Source organism: Argiope bruennichi, chromosome 4 (assembly GCF_947563725.1).
Source record: "Argiope bruennichi chromosome 4, qqArgBrue1.1, whole genome shotgun sequence".
In the NCBI taxonomy this organism is placed as follows: Eukaryota; Metazoa; Arthropoda; class Arachnida; order Araneae; family Araneidae; genus Argiope; species Argiope bruennichi.
The window spans coordinates 26,867,038-26,887,867 of NC_079154.1; the positions used below are offsets into that span (position 1 = coordinate 26,867,038).

Genomic DNA, 20,830 nt, shown 5'->3' on the forward strand with positions numbered 1-20,830 from the left:
AATCGCAATAATTCCCCATATTTCTTTTAAAATATTACAAAAATTACAATAAGAGTATGCAATTTTTTTGAATACATTAAAGTTTTTCCTAAAAAAACTAATTATATAATTAATTAAGAAGAAAAAAAAGATTTTCTTTTTTTACTCTTATTTATTACATTGCAAATTTCCTACTCTTATTTATCACAGCGCTACGAAAAAGATTAAGATTATTTTAAAATCTTTATTATGAAATTGAAATACCTCTTGAGAAAAATGTGAAGATGATCTTCTGTGGGCAGCAGAATACCTAACATTAAAAGATGGAAGAGTATTGTGACGTTGTGCAGACAAAGCTCTTAAAGGAGTAGTTTTCAAAGGCATTTCAGACTCCTCAAGAACTTGCTTCTTTCCTGAAAAAGAACAGAAAAATAAAATACGCAAATAAAATTAAAAGTAGCCTAAATTTCATTCTAAAAGTAACTAAAAATACATCTATCTCTTATTAAAATTTCTATAAGATATACTACTTTTTTTTTCTTTTTTGCTATATTACCTACTCATATCACTTTTAAGCACATAAAACTACATTTAGAATTTTAAAGGCGAGCAAATTATTTTTATATAGTTTTGCTTATAACTCAATATATTTGATTTTTTAACCCTACACTCTATGCAATGATGATATAACAAAATTCTGAAATTTATGATAAATTTTGAAACTTTTTTTCCCATACAACACCAATTTTGGAATAATGTAAAAAAAAATTTTGAATTAGTAATGCATTTACCATAATAAAAAGAAGAAAAAAAAATCAGAAGGATATTAAATAAGCAAGAGAAGTTATCAAGCATTATCAATTAATTTAAAGTTTTTTTTTTTTTTTTTTTTTTTTTTTTTTTTTACAAATTACTTGCAGAATTACAATGCCTAATTTCTTTTGTAGAGGCTGGCAGTCAGATGATTTATGAGAATTGAAACCGAAATGTAGAGAGATAAAAACATCTTATCCTGTTAATATACTAACAAGCGATTTATAGAATAATAACATTTCCTTTCCATATCTAAATTAGATATATTTTGATGTTTTTTTTCCTTGCTTTATTGTGCAAGTCAACATAAATTTTTGAGCACCTAAGCAATATTCTAATGATACTTTTTTAAAGATATTCGATTTCAAAATCCAGTTAATGGATTTTAAAATCAAAATGCTGCAATTTTTTAAAAATTCCATTTATATATATACAATATAAGGAATTTATATTTTCATTTTTGATATCAAATTATATAGTAAAATTTGTTTGATACTTTTTATTCAAAAAAAAGTTTCTAATTTCTTTTTTTTTTTTTAAGACGTTACATTTACTTTATAGTTATCTTAATCCTAGTGTTTTATATATATAATGCTTTTTAAAAAAAATTCTGAATTCTATGTTTTGAATTCAAGAAGAGCAACAACAGGTAAAATAAGAAACAAAAGAAACACGAGATGCAATTAATATTTTCTTTAAAGATGGTGACTATTGCAAGTGCATAATCAAAACCAAAGATAGTAAAGATAACAAAAACAATACGAGACAGAGCTTTAGAAGATATTTGGCATTTGATTCAGAAATTATATGATTGAGTTAAAGCATATACATTCATGCTAGGGATTATTTAACTCTGGAGATGCATATAAAGTTCAGTCCTTATTGCAATTACTTACAATAATCGTTATTTTTTATTTATATGACTAATTTACAATAGGAAATTTAAAAAAAAATCAGTTGCATCAGAGTTATTAATAGCATATAAAGTGATAAATAAATATCAAAAATAATTTAAAATACTTACCAGGTAAGCGTGCTAAAACTGGTATTTTGCTGTTTACAATTACAGGTCTTGTCTTAGGATTATCTGGATTCGGTGTCATAGAAAATGTTTCTTGATATGTTTCACTCAATGCAGGGATTACTGCTGGAAGACATGATGATAAAAGATAATGAGTAATGAATACAGCAAATCATTTTGGAAGAGAAATGTTTTTGGATATGGAAATAAGGATATCACAATTATATAACTGTAATAAGAACAGGTCAACAGCTGAAATAAAAATATATATTTTTTTTAAACTAATGAAGAATTTAGAAAATGCTTATTATTTAAATACATAACAATATCTGATTCATCAATTATTTGATAATTTCTTGCAAATAACTCTGTTTAAAAAGTGCTTTATTTTTCAAGATAATAAAACTTGTTTCCTTATGGATATTTCTTAATTAAAATTCTTAGATAAGTAAGTTTAGCATTCTTACATAAGAAATTGCAACATTTTATTACCTTTATCAGATGGGAATCCAAATACTGGATTAGATTTGCTATTTTTGTATTCATCATCTACATCCCTTTTTAAAGTCTCTTGATCGGTATTCTAAGAAATGAACATGCAAATAATATAATTTCAATGTAAGATGCAATATATACCCATGAGATGCAAAATGAATGTGCATTTAAAATGTATATATTCTGTTCATTATATCAGTAAATATATAAATAATAATATAATAAATTTACTCCTCATATATGCCTAGCTATCATAAATAATAGTCAAAATATTTTCTTGAAATTCATTATATAATAAACATGAAAAATTGGGAACAATTTCAAAGCAATATGAATTAGAATGAAAAGGAAATATAAGAGGAAAATCATAAAACATGCATCATAACTGAGCAAATATATATATATATATATATATATATATATATATATATATATATACAAAATAAATAAAATTAATCACATGTTGTTAATAATTTAAAATAATAGAAATTTTTTTTTCAGACTCTGAAGTCACTAGGATGCAATTACTTTATAATAGAAACATAAGTATATAAATAAATGTCCCTTTGTGAAGATATTTCAAAAAAAATCCTTATATGTCAGATTCATTTCATTGATTAAAATGATGGCATTATTTAAAATTGATAAAAATTTAATAACTAATTAAGCAATATCACTTAATAATACTTTTATATTAATTTATTTCACAGTTGCTGATATTTTTTGAAAAAAAACATTAAAATTTGTTAAAATTACAATCAATTACAAAAACAGATTTTTGAAGAATGTTTCAATTAATTATGACATAAAAGTTAATGAGAAAAATTTTAAGATGATATACAAATTCTGAGTCATTTAAACTTTACCTGAGAATCAGGATAGCTTGATATTGCATCTTGTACTGAATTATTAACCCAGTTACTGTTCCTTTTAAATACATTTGCATTCTCGTGCCTTAAATGGTTTATCTCAACTAATTTTGAAACGGAAGACTCCCCATTATTTTCTATATCAAATGCAAGCACATCTTTACTCCTGGATGGAGGAGTAGAAGAACTTGAGGAGCCAGAGGCAGCCATTATCCATTCAATATCAGGACCCCAAGGGGACACATTCCTGTTTTGAACACCAGCTGAAGATGGTAACATAATTGCATATGACACAGCACCATCTTCTGTACATCTAGGAAGTATTCGGCGAGCAAGACGTGCCTGTACAGCTGCCAACAGTCCTTCAGCATCTGAATTAATTTCCACAACATCAACAGCAGTAACCAATGGGACCAAACGAGTCGGTCCCATTGCTTGTGCAAGAGCTGCAAAACATTCAAGGGCAGCTAGACGAACTCTTCGTTTTGTATCGGCAAGAAGAGGAGCAACAGCTTCACATAAAGGAAGAAACTCAAAGTTGTAGCTAGGAAAAGTTAAAACAGCTCCTGTCACTCTATTGATTATCTCTTCTCTGAGACGTGGATTTCGGCTGTCTTTAAATTGCAACAAGTTACCCAAAACATCAGTGGGTTTGACATAATGCATGAGTTTGTGTATGACTCTAATAGCATGTTCTCTTACAACTAATTTTGCATCTCCTAATCTTTTCAAAACAGAAGTTACAAATGTTTTCAAAAATCTCTTCATTTGATTTTTAAATTTATCAATCAATAGATCATAAACACTAAGCGTCTGAATCACAATTTTAAAATTTGAATCTTCAAGCAGTCGAGATAAAAATATCATGTACTCATCCATATCTGATATTTTTTCACTGAAATCAGGAATCTCTCTTATCATCATTTTCATATGTTCAATAGCCTCAACTCGAGTTTTCCAGTCATCGCTCTTAATTTTCTCAGTAATATATGGTTGAAATATTCCAAAATCATATTTCAGTAGTTTATTATTGCTTGCACCTACAACACCATTTAGATTGGAAAAACTTGAACGACTTCCAGAACTACTACTCATGCGAGACCCATTTATTGTAAACTTATTTAAAACTCTCAGATAGGTATTAGCAGCTTCTTCATCTAGTTTCTGAAGATAATGTTCAAAAGTTAGAGTCCCAACTAATTCATGTATTTTCTGCATGGCCAGGAATATTGGATAAAATAAGGAAGCATCGCCATCAACAAAATGTTTAGAAAGACATTCAATTAAAGGAAATAAATTCTCATTTTCGAAACCAGATGCAAAAAGTATTCCAATACTCATTATGCATCCCTTTCGTACTATGTATTCAGGATTTTCTAATCCATAACGAATAAAATTTTCTTGAAAATTTTGCAAGTTATTTGTACACTTCATATAGTTATGCAGCACTTGTAATGCTGATCTTCGAACATTCACATTTTCATGACCAAGATTTGATATCACTTTTTGCAAAACAATAGATATACAAGCATCTAATTCATCAGTAATGTCTGGTATCATTGCACAAATCAATAGTAAACACTGGTAGCGCACTTCCCACCTAGTGTCTTCCAAGACATGGAAAAGGATTTCAAAAATAGGAATTCTGGGAGCATCATGGAAGGTAGGAAGTTGGTTTCCATCTTTAAGAAGTTTTCTCATAATTATTAGCATTTCAACCCGTTTTGCTGCATTGTAATCAAGAAGATTTTGGAACATCAAGTTGGTATCCATTTTTATAACATTAGTATCAAGAAGTCCACCGTGGACTGTATCTCCCATAGATTGCCTCACCATTAGTGTTATATTTTCCAGCAAACATAGATTCAGATAGACTAAAACTATGATTGCTTATGGGAAAATATATATGGGTTATACGATTGACATATATTCATGATTCAAATTAAGGACAATATTATATGATAACACATCACAAATTGCTGTTAACGTCGGTAAAACTTTCTTTCTTTCGCACAGATATTATTTTACAATCACTTGTCTTGCATAAACACATTGTTATTGACATTTAAATGTTTTCATCACACACACAATTTAGTTTCTATTTTCAGTTTACACATACAGAAAAGTATCTCAACTCTTTCTGTCAAAAACCGAAGTATTGATCGGAAACAAATAATTTCTTTTTCTTATTGGAAAAATTTTAAGAAGTTTTAAGGTATTTAAAATGTTTCAAAAATAAATTTATTTCATAATGATGTATACACTGTTATATTCATATTAAATTAAACAATACTGTGCTTTTGAGATTTCCGATTATTCATTGATTACAGCGAAGTGAAGTGTACTCAATGCTTTGTTGTTTCCTTTTTACATTGATGCAATGAAATCCTAGATTCGAATTTTATGGTTTCCATCTGTTTCATGTTTATAGTTGATTGTACACTGAGAAAAAATTGTGAATAATTATCTTTTAATCCCATATTGCAGATTTATCTAGTGATAAACACGGTAGTTTCGCTTCTATTAAAATTATTCAGCATGTCTTCTGAAATTGGGAACAACGTGGATAATCTGAACAACGGATGTGAAAAGGAAAATGAGAACTCTGAATCAACTGATGGGGATATTGTAAATCCATGGACCGTCACTAGTAGTTCTCAAACTGGTGTTGATTACGATAAATTAATAGGTTGGGATTCTACATTTTTTTTATTTTAATGATTTTTATGTATATTTTTAAAATACATTATGCTGTCTTAGTAAATGCCAAGTTATTCTTTATAATAATCATTTGAACATTTAATATTTTAGATCGTTTCGGAAGCTCAAAAATTGATGAGAAATTACTTGCTAGGTTTGAAACAGTCATTCAAAAACCTGTTCACCATTTATTACGAAGAGGAATATTTTTTTCTCATAGGTGTGTTTTTAAAAAAATAAAATATATTCTAATATTTGTGTTATTATTATTTTCTATTATATTTATGAACATCTAGGGTGAGTATGTTTTTGTTTAGAATCTGTTATTTTCTGCAAATAATTCAATATATGATTACAAATAATTTTTTTAAATTAAAGTTCCATCTCTGTTTAAACAATTATTAAATATATCCATTTAATCACTCTTTTTAAAGCTTTTTGTATTTTTATTTGAATATTAGGGATATGTATGAAATTCTTAAAAGGCAAGAACAGGGGAAACCATTTTATTTATATACCGGAAGAGGGCCATCATCATCTGCTTTACACATGGGTCATTTGATTCCTTTTATGTTTACAAAGTAAGTGTTTTTGTTATATTTTGCAAATGCATTTTAATCAAGGTCTGAGGCTTGAAAATTGCAGCAGTTTATATTTGCTGGTGTTTTTTCTTTCTTTCTTTTTTTTCTGAAAACTAAATTAATGAAAGAAATTTTGATTGACAAAGGTTATTTAACATCAAAGTTTGAAATTCACACTTCCTGAAATTAATTGTACATTTAATGACATTTTTTATTTTATTAAATGGATCTTATACCTGATTAAAATTTTAGCTTGCATTTATGTTACTGTTTTATTTACAAAAAGAAGAAAAGGACTTCTTTCTCTGCAGTGCTGTGTGAATTAATTGGGACAAACACAAAAATTTTCACAAATGTTGCGTAATTACTATAGATTAACTTACATGCTCGGTATAGCAATCTAATACAAAATATGTCCTCCTCTAGCTATAACAAGATCCTGTACAAGGATAACTCTAAATTAGAACATAAATTTTTGATCATGTCATCATGAAGCCAAACTTTTATCATTCTCAATCATTGTTTCCTTTGATGAGCAATCCATTTTACTCATACGTTTCTTTACAATGCTCCACAAATTTTCGATGGGATTTTACATGAGGAGAATTACCAGGCCAATACAAAACCGTTATTTTCTGTTTTTGAAAAAAAATTCATTGTTAGCTTAAAATTATGGCATGGAGCAGGATCTTGTTGAAAGATACTAACACTACCAACGAACATTTGCATCGTGGGCACAATTTTACTTTCTATTATAGAAACGTATTGTTTAGAGTTCATTCCTTCAACTGGTACTAAGCTGCCAGGTCCTCCAGAAGTAAAATAACCCCAAAACGGTAAAATCCTAGATGGACCCACCTCTTGACGACTTATTTGAAATCTCGCCAAGTTAACTACTAATTGAATATTTGTTATTATTATTATTTTTCAATTAAAAAACGATACTTGAAGGCCAGAATTAATAATAAATATAATAAAAAATTTTAAAAAATCCCTCTAGGTTGCTTATTTATTAATAAAATAAAATAATAAATAAATTTTAAAAAATCCCTCTAGGTTGATTATTTATTAATAAAATAAAATAATAAATAAATTTTTAAAAAATCCGTCTAGGTTGCCACATTTGTGACGTTATCGCCATTCGTTTGGCGAGAATTCAAAAAGATGCCAAGAGGTGGGCTGTGCTAGGATCCCCCCCCCCCCAAAAAAAAAAAAACATCTGTTTCTGAGGGTGCTTAACTGTTTGAATAAGATGTTGTTCCCTGATGGGTTGGTTCTCCACCACTTTGCCTGACAAATCTTGGTCGAAACCCTTGCACAAGAAAATGTGTTTCATTGCTGAATACAACTTTCTTCCAATCTTGTGCAGTCCAGGATTGATATTTCTTGGTCCTATCCAAACATTTTTTTATTTTTATTTTTCTTCCTTGCAGGTGTTAATAATTGTTTTTCAATTGGTGTTCTTGCAAATATCCCAGCTTCAATAAGCCATTTATCGAACTGTTGAGGAATCCATGCTCACACCAGTAGCTAATAATTCTCTCTGAAGATCTCGTTTTGTTAGGATGCATTGTACTATTTCGTACAAGAAATTTGTCTGTTCGAAGTGTGGTCTTGCGTTTGCATCCAAATTTATTTTTTCATTTTGGAAACACTGTCCCAAAATTCTTTTGCTGATTAATAATCCTAGAAACACTGGATTTTCCAACTCCAATTGCTGCAGCAATATTCCTCACAGTAATAGAACTATGCTGACTAAGGGTAACAATTCTAGTCCTTTTCCTAGGAGTGATATCCATTTCTTGAAGACATGCCAGAAGGAGACAATTCACTCCTTACAGCAACTGAAGGGAAAAAATTTCGACATGTCATGATCATGTGGTCATGAAATGTTGAAACCGATTTAGACTAGTCAAGGGCAGTCGCATGTTGTAAGAAAATGCAGTTGAAACCAGTTTGAGGCAAAAATTTCCCGAAAAAGGGACAATTTTATTAAAAAATATGTTTGTCCCAATTAATTCGCACAGTACTTATGCTTTGCTTTGTAGATAATTCTTCTGGAAGGTATTGTAGATATCAACTTTATTTTGTTTACTAAGTTTACCAATTAAGTCTAATTATGAAATTTATTAATTACAAACTTATTAAAATATCTATGGCTTGAGAGTCTATAAAATAATATTGTTAGGTATTGCACAGTGATTATTATGATATCAGAAGAATCACTGAAGGGCTTATTATTATTATTATAGCTTGAATTCTAGTTTCTCAGTGCAAGTGAGCAAATTATTGTTAATATTGTATATATAAGGTTATTGTGACCATAAGTAGATTTATGGTCACTCACCTCACCTACTAGGTAATAGTGTAGCATATAGTAATTTGATAATTCATTCTAGAAACTGCTTAATAAGGTTAGATATAACCATGTCCATGCCAAGAAAATATCCCTCTTTGTGTCAAAAAAGAAAAGCTAAATTTAAAGCATCACAAGTAGATCTGTGGCTAGCTACAAAGTAATTCTAACCAAGAAATTGCTTCAACTTCAGAATTTACTATACAAAATTCAACTGGGGAAGAAAGTTCCGCTCAATGTACACAGTGTAGCAAAGAAAATTTTGAAACGGCGAAATTTGTAGAGGAACATGTTTGTACAAATATGACTGAATCAGAAAATAATGACAAAAATGACAATAACAAATATGATCAAGAGAGTATAAATGATCCTGGTTTATGTTCAAATATTATAACTGATGAATTTATAATGTTTTGTGTTAAAATCAGACCTGTTGTTATGTAATTGTTATTTTAATTTGTTTATTGCTTGGAAAGAATTACTAAAACGACTGAATTTATGTTCGACTATTGATAAAACAAATGAAGTTTATATAAATTAGGAAACGGCATGACTCAAATTACTATTTCAAAGAATTGTAGATGCGATTATATTTTTTGTGTGCAATAATCTTCCTCTTCAAGGAACTCGCAAAATACTGGGTATGCCTAATAATGGAAATTTTTTAAGTTTAATTGAATTATTAAGTAAATATGACCCTGAGCTAATAGATCATATAAACAAAATAATAAATTCTAAAAATAGAAGTGTGCATCATTTAGCACATAGGTCCCAAGAACTAATTATTGCTGCGTTAGGGAATGAAGTTCTTAATGAATTAAACACAATATAAAAGTAGCCATGTACTATTGTATCTTAATGAATTGTACTCCTAATATTTTCCATAAGGAATAAACTTCAATCATTATTAGGTATGTAAATTTTGAAGAGAAAAGGCTAACTATAAATGAGTCATTTATAGGGTTTATTGAAGTAACTGATGTGACTGGAGAAGGACTAACAAAAACTCTATTGGAAAGATTAAGTGAGCTTGATTTAGATATTATGAATTGTAGAGGGCAACCATACGACAAAGGTAACATGATGAAAGGGAAATATAAAGGTGTACAGTTTAAAATACTTTCTCTAAACTCGCATGTAATTTATGTGCCTTGCCTGTCACACTCCTTTAATTTATTAATTTGTGATGCCGCTTATTGTATATTATTCGCAGTATATATTGTAATATTTTTTTGGGATATAACGCTTATATTGCTTATTTTCTGCATCTACAAAAAGATAGGAAATTCTACAAAAGCATTTAAACATTATTCTTAAACCATTATGTGACATTCGTTGGGAAGCCAAAATAAATTCGGTTAAAGTAGTGTACACACAGTTTGAAACAGTTTGAACAATTATGTTATGACCTAGAAAAATTTATTGATGTAAATGACGATAATACAGCAATATCCAAGGCTGAAAGTTTATTGGATGCAAAACAAGGAATGTCATTTATTTTATGTTTTAATAGTCTGGTTTGCAATATTGTCCAAAATTAACACTATCAATAAACTATTTCAAGCAAAAGCAATTTTTCTTGACTCGGCTTTCAATTTAGTCAATAAAATTGAAACTAAAATCCAAATATATTTTAATAATATATTTTTAGACAATGCAAAAGTGCTAACATGTAATTTGAATATTTTGGAACATTTTCCTGCAAAACGAATTTGAAAAAGTAAAAGATTATATTCTGAATTAGTCGAAGATGAAGTAATTAAAAACAAGGTAAAGGAATTTAGGTGTTATTTTTTTTTAACTCTGTAACTGATATTGTTATTTTTTAGATAGAAGATAGATTTAAAAGTATTTCAAATTAATCACTGATATAAAAACTTTAGTAAAACATGAATTCGAGAAATGTTCCAAAAACTCTGTAAAGTTTTATAACAAAGATATGGATAAAAAATCCTAATTGAGGAAATTTGTTTTCTACAGAATTTGCTCTTGAATGAAAAAGATGTAAACAATGCACAAGACATATTGCAATTGATACTAAATAATAATTATAATGAGTTATTTCTAAATGTATTAACTGTGTTAAAGCCTTTCTTTACGTTGCCAGTTACAATAGCAAATGCTGAGCGCTCTTTCAGCAAATTAAAATTAATAAAGAATTATCTTCGGTCAACTATGTGTTCAGAACGCTTAAATACACTTGCTATATTAACCATCTAAAATGAAATTGTAAAAAAATTGTAATTTTTCTGAAGTAATTGATGTATTAGCAAAAACAAAATCACATATTAAGTAAACATGCATTAATAATGTATGTTCGTGTTTGTTTGTTTTTTACTTCACAAAAAATTAGGGCCTCAAATGGCTTCTTGCAGCCAGGCCCCTTCATAGCAAAGGCCGGTTCTGGTGGGAGGTGTAAGTATCAGAAGAGAAAAAAAGAAAAAGAGCAGGAAAGAAAATATTGAAGATCTCCTGTTCTGAATTTTTGTGTGATTAAGAAGACAACATAATTTTACATCTTCAATAACATGATTTTTCCTTATGCATATACCATTTTGGTTTATGCATTGTTCATTTCTTAGGAAAATATTGAACCCAGCTGAGAAACAATGTATTTTGGCATAAATTGGATGGCATTTGGCATAAATAGGATGATGAATGGTTTTGTCATCCATATTGCTGTAATTACAAATAAGATCTGATTTTTATCTTTTAATTCTATCAGATTGTCAAAATCTTAGGTAACAAAATAGTTACAAATATCACCTTTTTTTAAAAAATTTGAATGAAATTGCAGGAAATTTTACTATATTCTTAATAATTAAGTCACCAGTCCTTTAGACTATGGTTACGGTTAATGATTTTTGTTAGAAATTGACTGAGAACTGCTAGTAGTAAATATGCCAGTAGTACTGATATATTGAATTATCCATCCATTACTTAAATATAGGAGACTATATTGATGTTTTAAAAATAGTTTCATAGTTTTCATTGATTATGTTTTATAAAATATTTCATGAATTTGGAAACTGAAAATAATCTCATTATAACATCTTATCTAATCTTATATAATGCTCAGTATAACTCAGATTAAATTGTGAAACAGTAAAATTAAAATTACTTATATTTAATTTTCTCATTAGACAACAGTTTTTCTTATCTTTTTGTGACATTAAAAGTATAAATATTACTTTATACTTTTTCAAGGGAACTTTGGAATAATTATATATGTCATCGGATACATATATCTCATTAGGCTCAAAATGTTTATTAACCATAAAAATAAGATCAATATTAATTTTTTTTTAAATAAACTGATTATAAGACTATAGATGACTAGTGACATCATTATATTTTAAATTTTCATCTATCTAAATATGTATTTCATTTCAGATGGTTACAAGAAACATTTGATGTGCCATTAATAATACAAATGACAGATGATGAAAAGTTTTTATGGAAAGATCTGTCTGTTGAGAAAGCTCAAGAATTGGCTATTGAAAATGCCAAAGATATCATTGCATTGGGATTTGATGTTGAAAAAACGTTCATTTTTTCAAATTTCCAATTTATAGGGTAAGGGAATTATTTTGAAACCTAAGCATTACCTAAAAAATTACTGTTGATTTTATTTTTAAAATATATATTAAAATAAAGCATAAAGTTACCAAACCAGAATCAAATAAAAATTTAAAGCTAAAAAAATTCATTATTTTTAATGAAATTTTGATTGAAAATTTAATAGCGATATGAAAAATAACTATATGAATTTTAAATATAAAGTTCTGTTAATGGAGAAAATGAAATTTTATTGTTTCTATAACAGAATTTTCTTTTAATTTCAGATTCTGTGGACCATTTATTGCATTGGAAAGTTTCTTTTTAAATAATATTTCCATATTTTATTATTATAAATTTAGAGACAGTTCAGTTGGTCTACAATGAATATTAATATTTATGGAAAAGTGTTCTCTGACTCTTATAATAATTATAGGAAAATTCAATGTCAGCTAATAGAAAATAATGTTTGAATTAAAAGTTTACCATTTGTTTAAATATTTTATTACTAGCTTTCTCGTATAAAAGACTGTAAGAAATATTTTTTAATTATTATTTTGATATATTTGTGCACAATCTGCAGTTGAAGCAAGCATTAATTTTCTTTTTAAATAACTTATATACTTTCTCAGTATGTCTGAAATAAATCAATAAATTGAATTTCTTAGAATCTAATAATTTTTATGTGAGATGCAGAATGTCTGACTTAAATTTCAGGGGTTTTTTTCCCCCCCTTGTTTTGTTACATTAATTTATTGCAAGAAATATCGGTCATATTAAATTTATAATTGCATTTCCTGATTTTTTTTATTTATCATTTTATTTTAAATTGGATTTTTAAAGAAATTTTAATATATGTTTTTTTCTTATAATTTTAGTCAATGTCCACAGTTTTATCAGAACATGACAAGAGTTCAAAAAAATGTTACATTCAACCAAGTTAAAGGAATTTTTGGATTTGGAAACAGTGATTGCATTGGGAAAATTTCATTTCCAGCAATTCAAGCAGCTCCTTCTTTCAGTTCCTCATTTCCTTTCATATTTGATGGCAAAAAAGATGTCCCTTGTCTTATTCCTTGTGCTATAGATCAGGTAGTATTAAATAAATAAATAAAAAATTACTCTCTTGAATTTTTGTATAAAATTATAGAAAAAATTGGTTTTAGATTAATTCCCAAGTATATTTCCAGGATTTTTACCTTTAAAAAAATTCTAAATCTTAATATAAAAATATATTATAGTTAATGTCATGTAATTAAAATAAAGAATTTTTTCAAAACAGTCAAATAGTTTTAAATAGTTTTGATTTTTTTTTTCAAGCAAATAATTCTAACAAGAAATTCTATTTCAGTGTCGGGCTGTACAAGCACTTTTGACTTTGTATAGGTTTTCACTTGTAAACCAGAAATTAAATTTATTAAGAAAGAAAAGTAATCAACATATACTTTTAATATACAAAACTATAGAAAAAAAGTCTTTGATTTTAATTTGTAATTCTCACAAAATTGTTTCCATTATTGCAAACTATAAAAAATAATTGAATATTTCAGAATATGTGTAAAATATAGACAGAATATATTGCGACTATGTGTAAAATCTTAGTATTAATTAGGATATATTCATAACCCCGGAATTCCGGGGATTTTGAACTTCGATATCCGGAAATTCCGGGGATCGTCGTTCAAAAGGAAGTAGGAATAATAATGAATTATTTATTTTGATCTGGGTAATTTTGTTTGCTTTGAAAGCAGAAAACGCAAGGTCAGTGTGTGTGGTGAAAACTTTTCCTTTCTTTCGCCAAAGGCAGTGATAATGCGTAAAAAGGGGGGAAAAACTTCTTTTTTGTTCTTTCCTTATTGCGAGTTATGACTCATTCCCCCGGTTCTCGGACATTCTCTTCTGGATTCTTTTCGGTAAGTAGGCCCGGCAGAAAAAAAAGGGAGAGACTTCGTTCGACCAGATGTGCGATCACGTGACTCTGGGTTCGAAGGTCTTATCTCTCCTGGCGTGACGCCAATAAGTAGAGAAGGGGGATTTTTCGGCGTATTAGCTATTTGTCATTGATCGCTTTGCAACTTTTTTTTCTCCGCTGTGTAAAATTTTCGTTTCATTTATTGATGCACATGTAAATTTTTCGTTTCGTTTATTGAAATATTTTTTTATTTATGTACGCAAGAGAATTTCACTATGAAATTTCTCGATATAAATAGTGATATTATACAATTAGAAGAAGGTGTCCGGAATGCATTTAGGTGGAATTGGATTGAACGGAGAGATGGTAATGGGGATACCATCGGCACATGGTGCAAGAAAATAAATGTTGCTGGACAAGCATATTGTGTTTTTTGTAACTCACTGCTGAAGTATGGTGAGGAAGGATTCAAGGCTTTCACAAATCATTCTAAAACTGTGACGCACATAAAATATTCAAAGTGCATTAGACATTCAATGACTTTAAGTAATTATGCTAATTCAAAAAATACTGATGACTTACTGGAGACTGATGCTCGGCCATTGGATATAGTGACAAGAAAAGCACGCCAAGAGGTATTAATAACTTTGTTTATCACCGAGAATTCTCTTTCTTTCAATGTAGCTCCCAATTTAACTGAACTCTGCAAACAGTTGAGCCGCGATCAGACGGCACTAAACTCGTTGGAAATGTCCAGGACTACTGCATGTTATAAGATGAAATATGGGCTCGCAAAAACTATTAAGGAAAATATCATTAAAACTTTAAAGGAGACTCCATTTTCTCTAAATTTGGATGAAAGAACTAGAAATGCTCAAGAAAGTATACTGGCAATATTGGTGCAGTTTTATGACAACAATCAAAATGAAGTTGTAGTTCATCATTTTGCATCTCTAAAGATGGAATCTTGCAATTCAGAAGCTGTTTTTAAAGCAGTTGTTAATACTATTGAAGATAATAATATTCCATGGGCAAACTTAATTAGTGTATTAATGGACTCATGTAACACCATGCGTGGGAAAAAAAAAGGGTGTTGAAACCAGACTACGATCAAACAAAGCACCCCACTTATTAGATATTGATGGTGACACATGTCACACAGCTAATAACTGTGCAAAAAAATTTGCTTCATGTTTTGATAGATACTTAGAAGATTTGTTTGATGACATCTATTTTGATATGAAAAGCTGCAGTAAAAGAGAAAATTTTTTCAAAATCTGTGAATCCCTTGCCATTAAAAAACTTAAGCCCTTGAAGAGACCAGACCATAGGTGGGTGTACATTTTATGTGTTTTAGAAAGAATCAAAGATCTGTGGGATTTTCTTATTGCATTTTATTTTAACTACTTGGATAAAACTGATAAAGGGGATTATTTTTCTTATGTTGAAACTGTATACAATAAAAGAAATATTTCTTCAGCTGAGAAAAAAATTGTTGAAGGGGTGTATTCTTGCTTGCATTCCCAACAACTCACAAAGGATGCTTTAGCTCGGGAAAAAAGAATACTAAATGGGTTATTTCTTATGCAAAACAAAACTTTATTGCATATGGCATTATATTCAGCAGTATTATCAGAGTTCAACACATATATTAAATTATTTGAAACAAAAAAACCAATGCTTCATTTAATACATTCCAGTATTTATAAATTGATGGCAAAATTTTTCTCTTTTTTTTATGAAGCCAGAAAATATAGAGTGCACCTTATAATGATTTATTAAAGGTTGATGTCACAAATCCAGAATTCCATCTACCTAGCAAAGTAATATTTACTGGTGCAGAAGCTTCCACTCTCCTGAAGAAATTATCAAAAAATCATCCAATAGCAAAAGAATTCCAAATTTCTCTGATGAAAGCTTATACTAATACAGCACAGCATATGAAACAGAAATTACCCCTTAAAAATTCATATCTAATTAGTTTTACAGCATTAGATCCAGAGCTAAGAGGTAAAACCAGTACAATATTAGCTTTTGAAAAATTATCATTTTTTATGTCCCATATTTTTAGTGATAATGAAAAGTCAAAAGTAGAAGCTGAAATAAGGTTATACCAGAGTGATATTGATATCACCAAAGAAATGCTCTACACATCTGATGAAAGTGGAAATCAAGTCAAGTGTACAATTGATAAATATTGGTCAAAAGTTTTTAATTTAAAAGATGATTTCACAAATGATTATAAGTATCCTACATTGGCTAAATTGGTCAGCCTGCCTTAGCTGCTTCCATGGCCCATTAGTGGAAAGTGCATTCAACTTAATGGATACATTTGTCACTGACTATAGAACCTCTCTTAAGATTGATTCCGTAGATGCAGTGCAGACTATTAAATATGATTTAATGGCTTCTAAAGAAACCTCATGTGAAAAATATGGCTCAAAAAATCCAATATGACTGATCCAACTCACAAAGATCTCTTACTCAATATGAACAGAAGTCTCTTGATATGTTGGAAAACATATCAAGAGGACTTAAAAACATGTATTTCATATGAGCCACCTATAAAAGTCTCTGAAAAACCTTCTACATTAGCAGAAAAGCAAAGTGCTTCTACCTCTGCATGTGCAGTTCTCGAGGAAATTTCTTCAACTGTAAATGAGGAAAATAAAAGTCAACCTTCCTGCAATTATGAAGTTCACCATAAAAGAAAGACAAGCCCACAAACATCAGAAAATAAAAAAAGCAGCAGAAATTAGATAATTTTTTTTAAAGAATTAATTCAGGTAATTTAAAATATTTACATAAAATGTAGTAGTTTATATGTTTGAAAATTTATGGTTATTAATTTTGCAAAAAAAGTTATTCATTGAACTTTTATAATTAGATCATTCAATACTTCATAGTTGTAATTTTTCATTTCTCTCCCCCCCCCCCTTCTCGAAACTCCAAAATGTCGGTAGTAAGTCCGTAAAAGTTTCAAGGGATTTTTTGGGGTCCCACAAACACCCCTGGTTCCAGGTAATATTATGTCTTCTTTGATTATTCTTATTATATGTATATTTGATTTACAGGATCCCTTCTTCCGAATGACCAGAGATGTAGCCCCAAGGTTAGGTTTCTGTAAACCAGCACTTCTTCATTCTCAGTTCTTCCCAGCTTTGCAGGGTTCACAAACAAAAATGAGTGCAAGTGATCCAAATAGTTCTATCTTTCTCACTGATACTCCTAACCAGATTAAGAAAAAGGTAATACATTTATCTGTTTTAATTTTTAAGAATAAATTATGGAATTTTAATATTTTGTTCAAATGACAATAATTTTTTCCTCCTTGTTTATACAAATAAGGTAAAAATTATCAATTGGTTATTTACCTTTTTTTTTTTTTAATTCTTAAAATTTCTTTTGAATTTTGTTCCTTAACAAATTTTTAAACTACTGCTAATTAGATAAAAGTCCATTGGTTACTTATAAGTCTTTTGTTGAAATGAAACTAAATATAATGCTTTATTAATTTTATGTTGTTTGCTGGAATTCATTCAGGGAATGTATCTATTTTTATCAGTTTCTTTAAGAATTTTTGTAAAGACAAATTATAGAAGTAGTAATCTTAAGACAATTCTTATTTGAAGATAGTCTGTTAAAATATAAATAAATATTATTTAACCACTCTCCTCATATCACAGGCAAGCTATTAGTCCTATTCTTAACAATTGCAAGTCTTGTATATATCTGTTTCATGTGGAACAATATAGTTAATTGTTAATTTATCCTGAATTAGAAAATAAATTATTATGATTATTAAAAGATTATAAAGATATTCTGATCAGATAGTTAATGTATCTTGAGGAATCTGCAAAACTTGAATTCTTTACAAATTTACATACAATTAAATGTAGATAAATCCATACTAAAAAAAGGCTCTGTTTTATTGAATATGTTTTATATTCTAAAATTTTGAAATATTTTTTTTTATTTTTTATTATTTTGCTTCTTTGTTAACAGATATTGTTAAGAAAAATCCCCCCCCCCTTAACTCTTAGATATTTCATTCTGCATATTCTTAAATTAAAGAGACAAAAATTTTTAACTTCCATGAGCAGTTGCTTGGAACAATTGTTCATATGTCCTAATGTTTTTATAACAGGGAGAAGGAGGGAGATACTTTTTCACACAAAAATCCCATTATAATCCCAAGATAATCTTTTTCAAGGAAAGCATATTGGTATTAATTTGAAACTTTTTTCCTCTAAAATGGTTTTTATATTAAGGTATCTTCATTTCTTTAACTTGTTAGTTTCATCTTATTTTAATCTCATCTAGAATAAAGATATATTTAAATTTTTGTGTTTAATCACTTGTTTCCATACAATTGATACCTTTGATTTAAAGTCAATAAATATAATGGTGTATTAATTATTGCTTGTTCTAAGTTATATTATTTGCTTAGAAATATTATTACTTGTTTAATATAATCTAAAAATTTAGTCCTAATTGAAAATAATTGTTTTTTAAAACTATTAACTCAGCCTGTCTTCTTCATTACTTTTTAATTTAAGTAAATTCTTATAGAATGGAAATAAATCCAATTAATTGTATGATTTTGCTTTTTAGATAAATAAGTATGCCTTTTCTGGTGGTGGTGCAACAGAAGCTGAACATAAAGAAAAGGGTGGGAATTGTGATATAGATGTATCATTCCAATATCTTCGCTTCTTTTTAGAAGATGATGAAAGATTGGAACAAATAAGAAAGGTAATTAAAAATATTTCTCAATAGATATGCAATGTTTGATTACCAGTATATACAATTATCGAGCCAAATTTACTATGCCGATTTGGTGTCTAGCAATTCAAACAGTTTTTTTTTTTAATGTTCTAATAGGAATAATAACTAATTATGGGATTATAAATTTCATGTTTCATTAAATTTTTAGGGCTAGACTGCAGTAAAGATCAATGAGTTGATGTCTGCAATTTTTATTATATTCTCATGAAGGACAATTTAAAGTTTTTTTTTCTTCTGTTCAGTATTTTCTATTCTGTCAGTAGATCACCATTCTAAAAGAAGAAATTAATGTTATGTTTCTCAGAAATATAAATCTCAAAAAAGGACTTTGAAATAGCACCTACTTTATTATTATTATTATGAGAAACAGGAAAAATATGATTGCTGTACAGATATTTTCAAAATTCAATTGGGAGCTGGGTTACAGTTTTATAGTCCAGAATTGATTTAGCTTTGTTTTTCTCCATCATATTTAAGAATCATCAGTTTCTCATCATTCCAGCATATACAATAACCATCAGCCTTCACAAAGAAAAAACTTTGAACAATTAGAAATTCATCTAGATGAGCCTTTTTATTTTATGAACAGCTTTGTATTGCATTATCAAGATGATGGAAACCTAGCCATGTTAAAGTTCAAAATAAAAAATAAAAAAACTTAAGAGAAGTAGTATTAAATGACAACAGATAATTAATTTTAAAAAATGTTATCCGTAATTAAGCTTTTTAATTAACAGAATTTCCAGGTTTTTATTGTTAACTTTTAATGTTAATAAATATTTACTACTAAAGTATATTACAAATAATATATATATATATATATATATATATATATATATATATATATATATATATATATATATATATATATATATATGAGCATTCTGTAAATATGCATGAGATTTTCTACTGCAACTTTTGATATTGTTAATAGGATAAAACAATATCTAGATTGGCACATCTTTTAATTATTGTAGATTTTATATATCAAATGAATTTTTATTAAACGAAGTAGAATGACTTATTTTTTGTTAATTATTAACAAATTGTAATTTTAGAATCTTGCAAAATTACATAATGAACTGTATAATCTATTTTAGGATTACACCAGTGGAGAACTTCTTACAGGATATTTAAAGAAAGAGCTAATAGAAATTCTACAGAAAGTTGTAGTTGAACATCAAGAAAGAAGAAAGGAAATAACTGACGATATAGTTAAAGAATTTATGACTCCTCGAAAACTAAAGTTTAAATTTCAAAATAAAAGTGAAATTAAGTAATTTAGAATACTGAAGCACCTTTCCCACCTTAAAATGCACTTTAAAGTGAATTCACAAATTTCAACACTTATTTATTATTAGAAGTATTTTTTACTTCTATGAATTGCATCTTTTATTTATTATTGGCTTATTTAAAATGTTGATTGTAACATAGACTTTATATTTCTGTGTTAAAATTTAACAACAGTAAATATCTAGCATTTTTTGCTGTTTTTATTTTTATATTACAGATCATGTATAAAAGAAAGTCAAATTTATTGATAAAAATTAAAATTCAATGCTTTTATGTCAAAATTATTTCATTGTTATTATTTTATAAAGACACAAAATTGTACGTTTATCCCTTGCGATATAAATCACTAATATTCCAAAACTAGTAATATTAAAAATGTATTAATTCAATTGCTTATGAAGTCAAATTTCATGTTTTAATGTAATCTTATTTGACATACTCACTTATGGTTATTGCATTTGTATT

The 20,830-nt window shown here is 28.1% G+C and overlaps 2 protein-coding genes across 3 annotated transcripts in view; one reads left to right on the forward strand and one right to left on the reverse strand.

Moving 5' to 3' along the window:
• Positions 1-5,278, reverse strand: part of LOC129966773 (TOG array regulator of axonemal microtubules protein 1-like) — a 73,836-nt gene extending 68,558 nt beyond the window's left edge. The window contains exons 1-4 of one of the 2 annotated variants that reach the window (XM_056081335.1): positions 3,175-5,278; positions 2,306-2,396; positions 1,817-1,936; positions 244-392 (exon numbers count right to left, since the gene is read on the reverse strand). In XM_056081335.1, coding sequence (XP_055937310.1) covers positions 244-392; positions 1,817-1,936; positions 2,306-2,396; positions 3,175-5,013 — 2,199 coding nt within the window. In that variant the 5' untranslated portion in view covers positions 5,014-5,278. Of the gene's footprint in view, positions 1-243; positions 393-1,816; positions 1,940-2,305; positions 2,397-3,174 lie in introns of both variants that reach the window. The other variant, XM_056081334.1, reaches the window with a different exon arrangement.
• Positions 5,279-5,533: 255 nt separating this feature from the next.
• LOC129965575 (tryptophan--tRNA ligase, cytoplasmic-like) lies at positions 5,534-20,630 on the forward strand. Its single transcript, XM_056079586.1, has 8 exons — positions 5,534-5,866; positions 5,989-6,097; positions 6,339-6,458; positions 12,208-12,390; positions 13,251-13,464; positions 17,359-17,532; positions 18,899-19,039; positions 20,173-20,630. The coding sequence occupies exons 1-8, from the start codon at positions 5,716-5,718 to the stop codon at positions 20,350-20,352; spliced, it is 1,272 nt and encodes a 423-aa protein (XP_055935561.1). The 5' UTR covers positions 5,534-5,715; the 3' UTR covers positions 20,353-20,630.
• Positions 20,631-20,830: the final 200 nt, after the last annotated feature.

What these genes read in the sequence shown, in the direction of transcription:
- LOC129965575 (XM_056079586.1), top strand. Translation starts at nt 5,716, where the DNA reads ATGTCTTCTGAAATTGGGAACAACGTGGATAATCTGAACAACGGATGT. An exon ending in TGATTACGATAAATTAATAG is followed by an intron (nt 5,867 to 5,988) that starts GTTGGGATTCTA and finishes TTAATATTTTAG; the next exon opens with ATCGTTTCGGAAGCTCAAAA. An exon ending in TTCCTTGTGCTATAGATCAG is followed by an intron (nt 13,465 to 17,358) that starts GTAGTATTAAAT and finishes TTTGATTTACAG; the next exon opens with GATCCCTTCTTCCGAATGAC.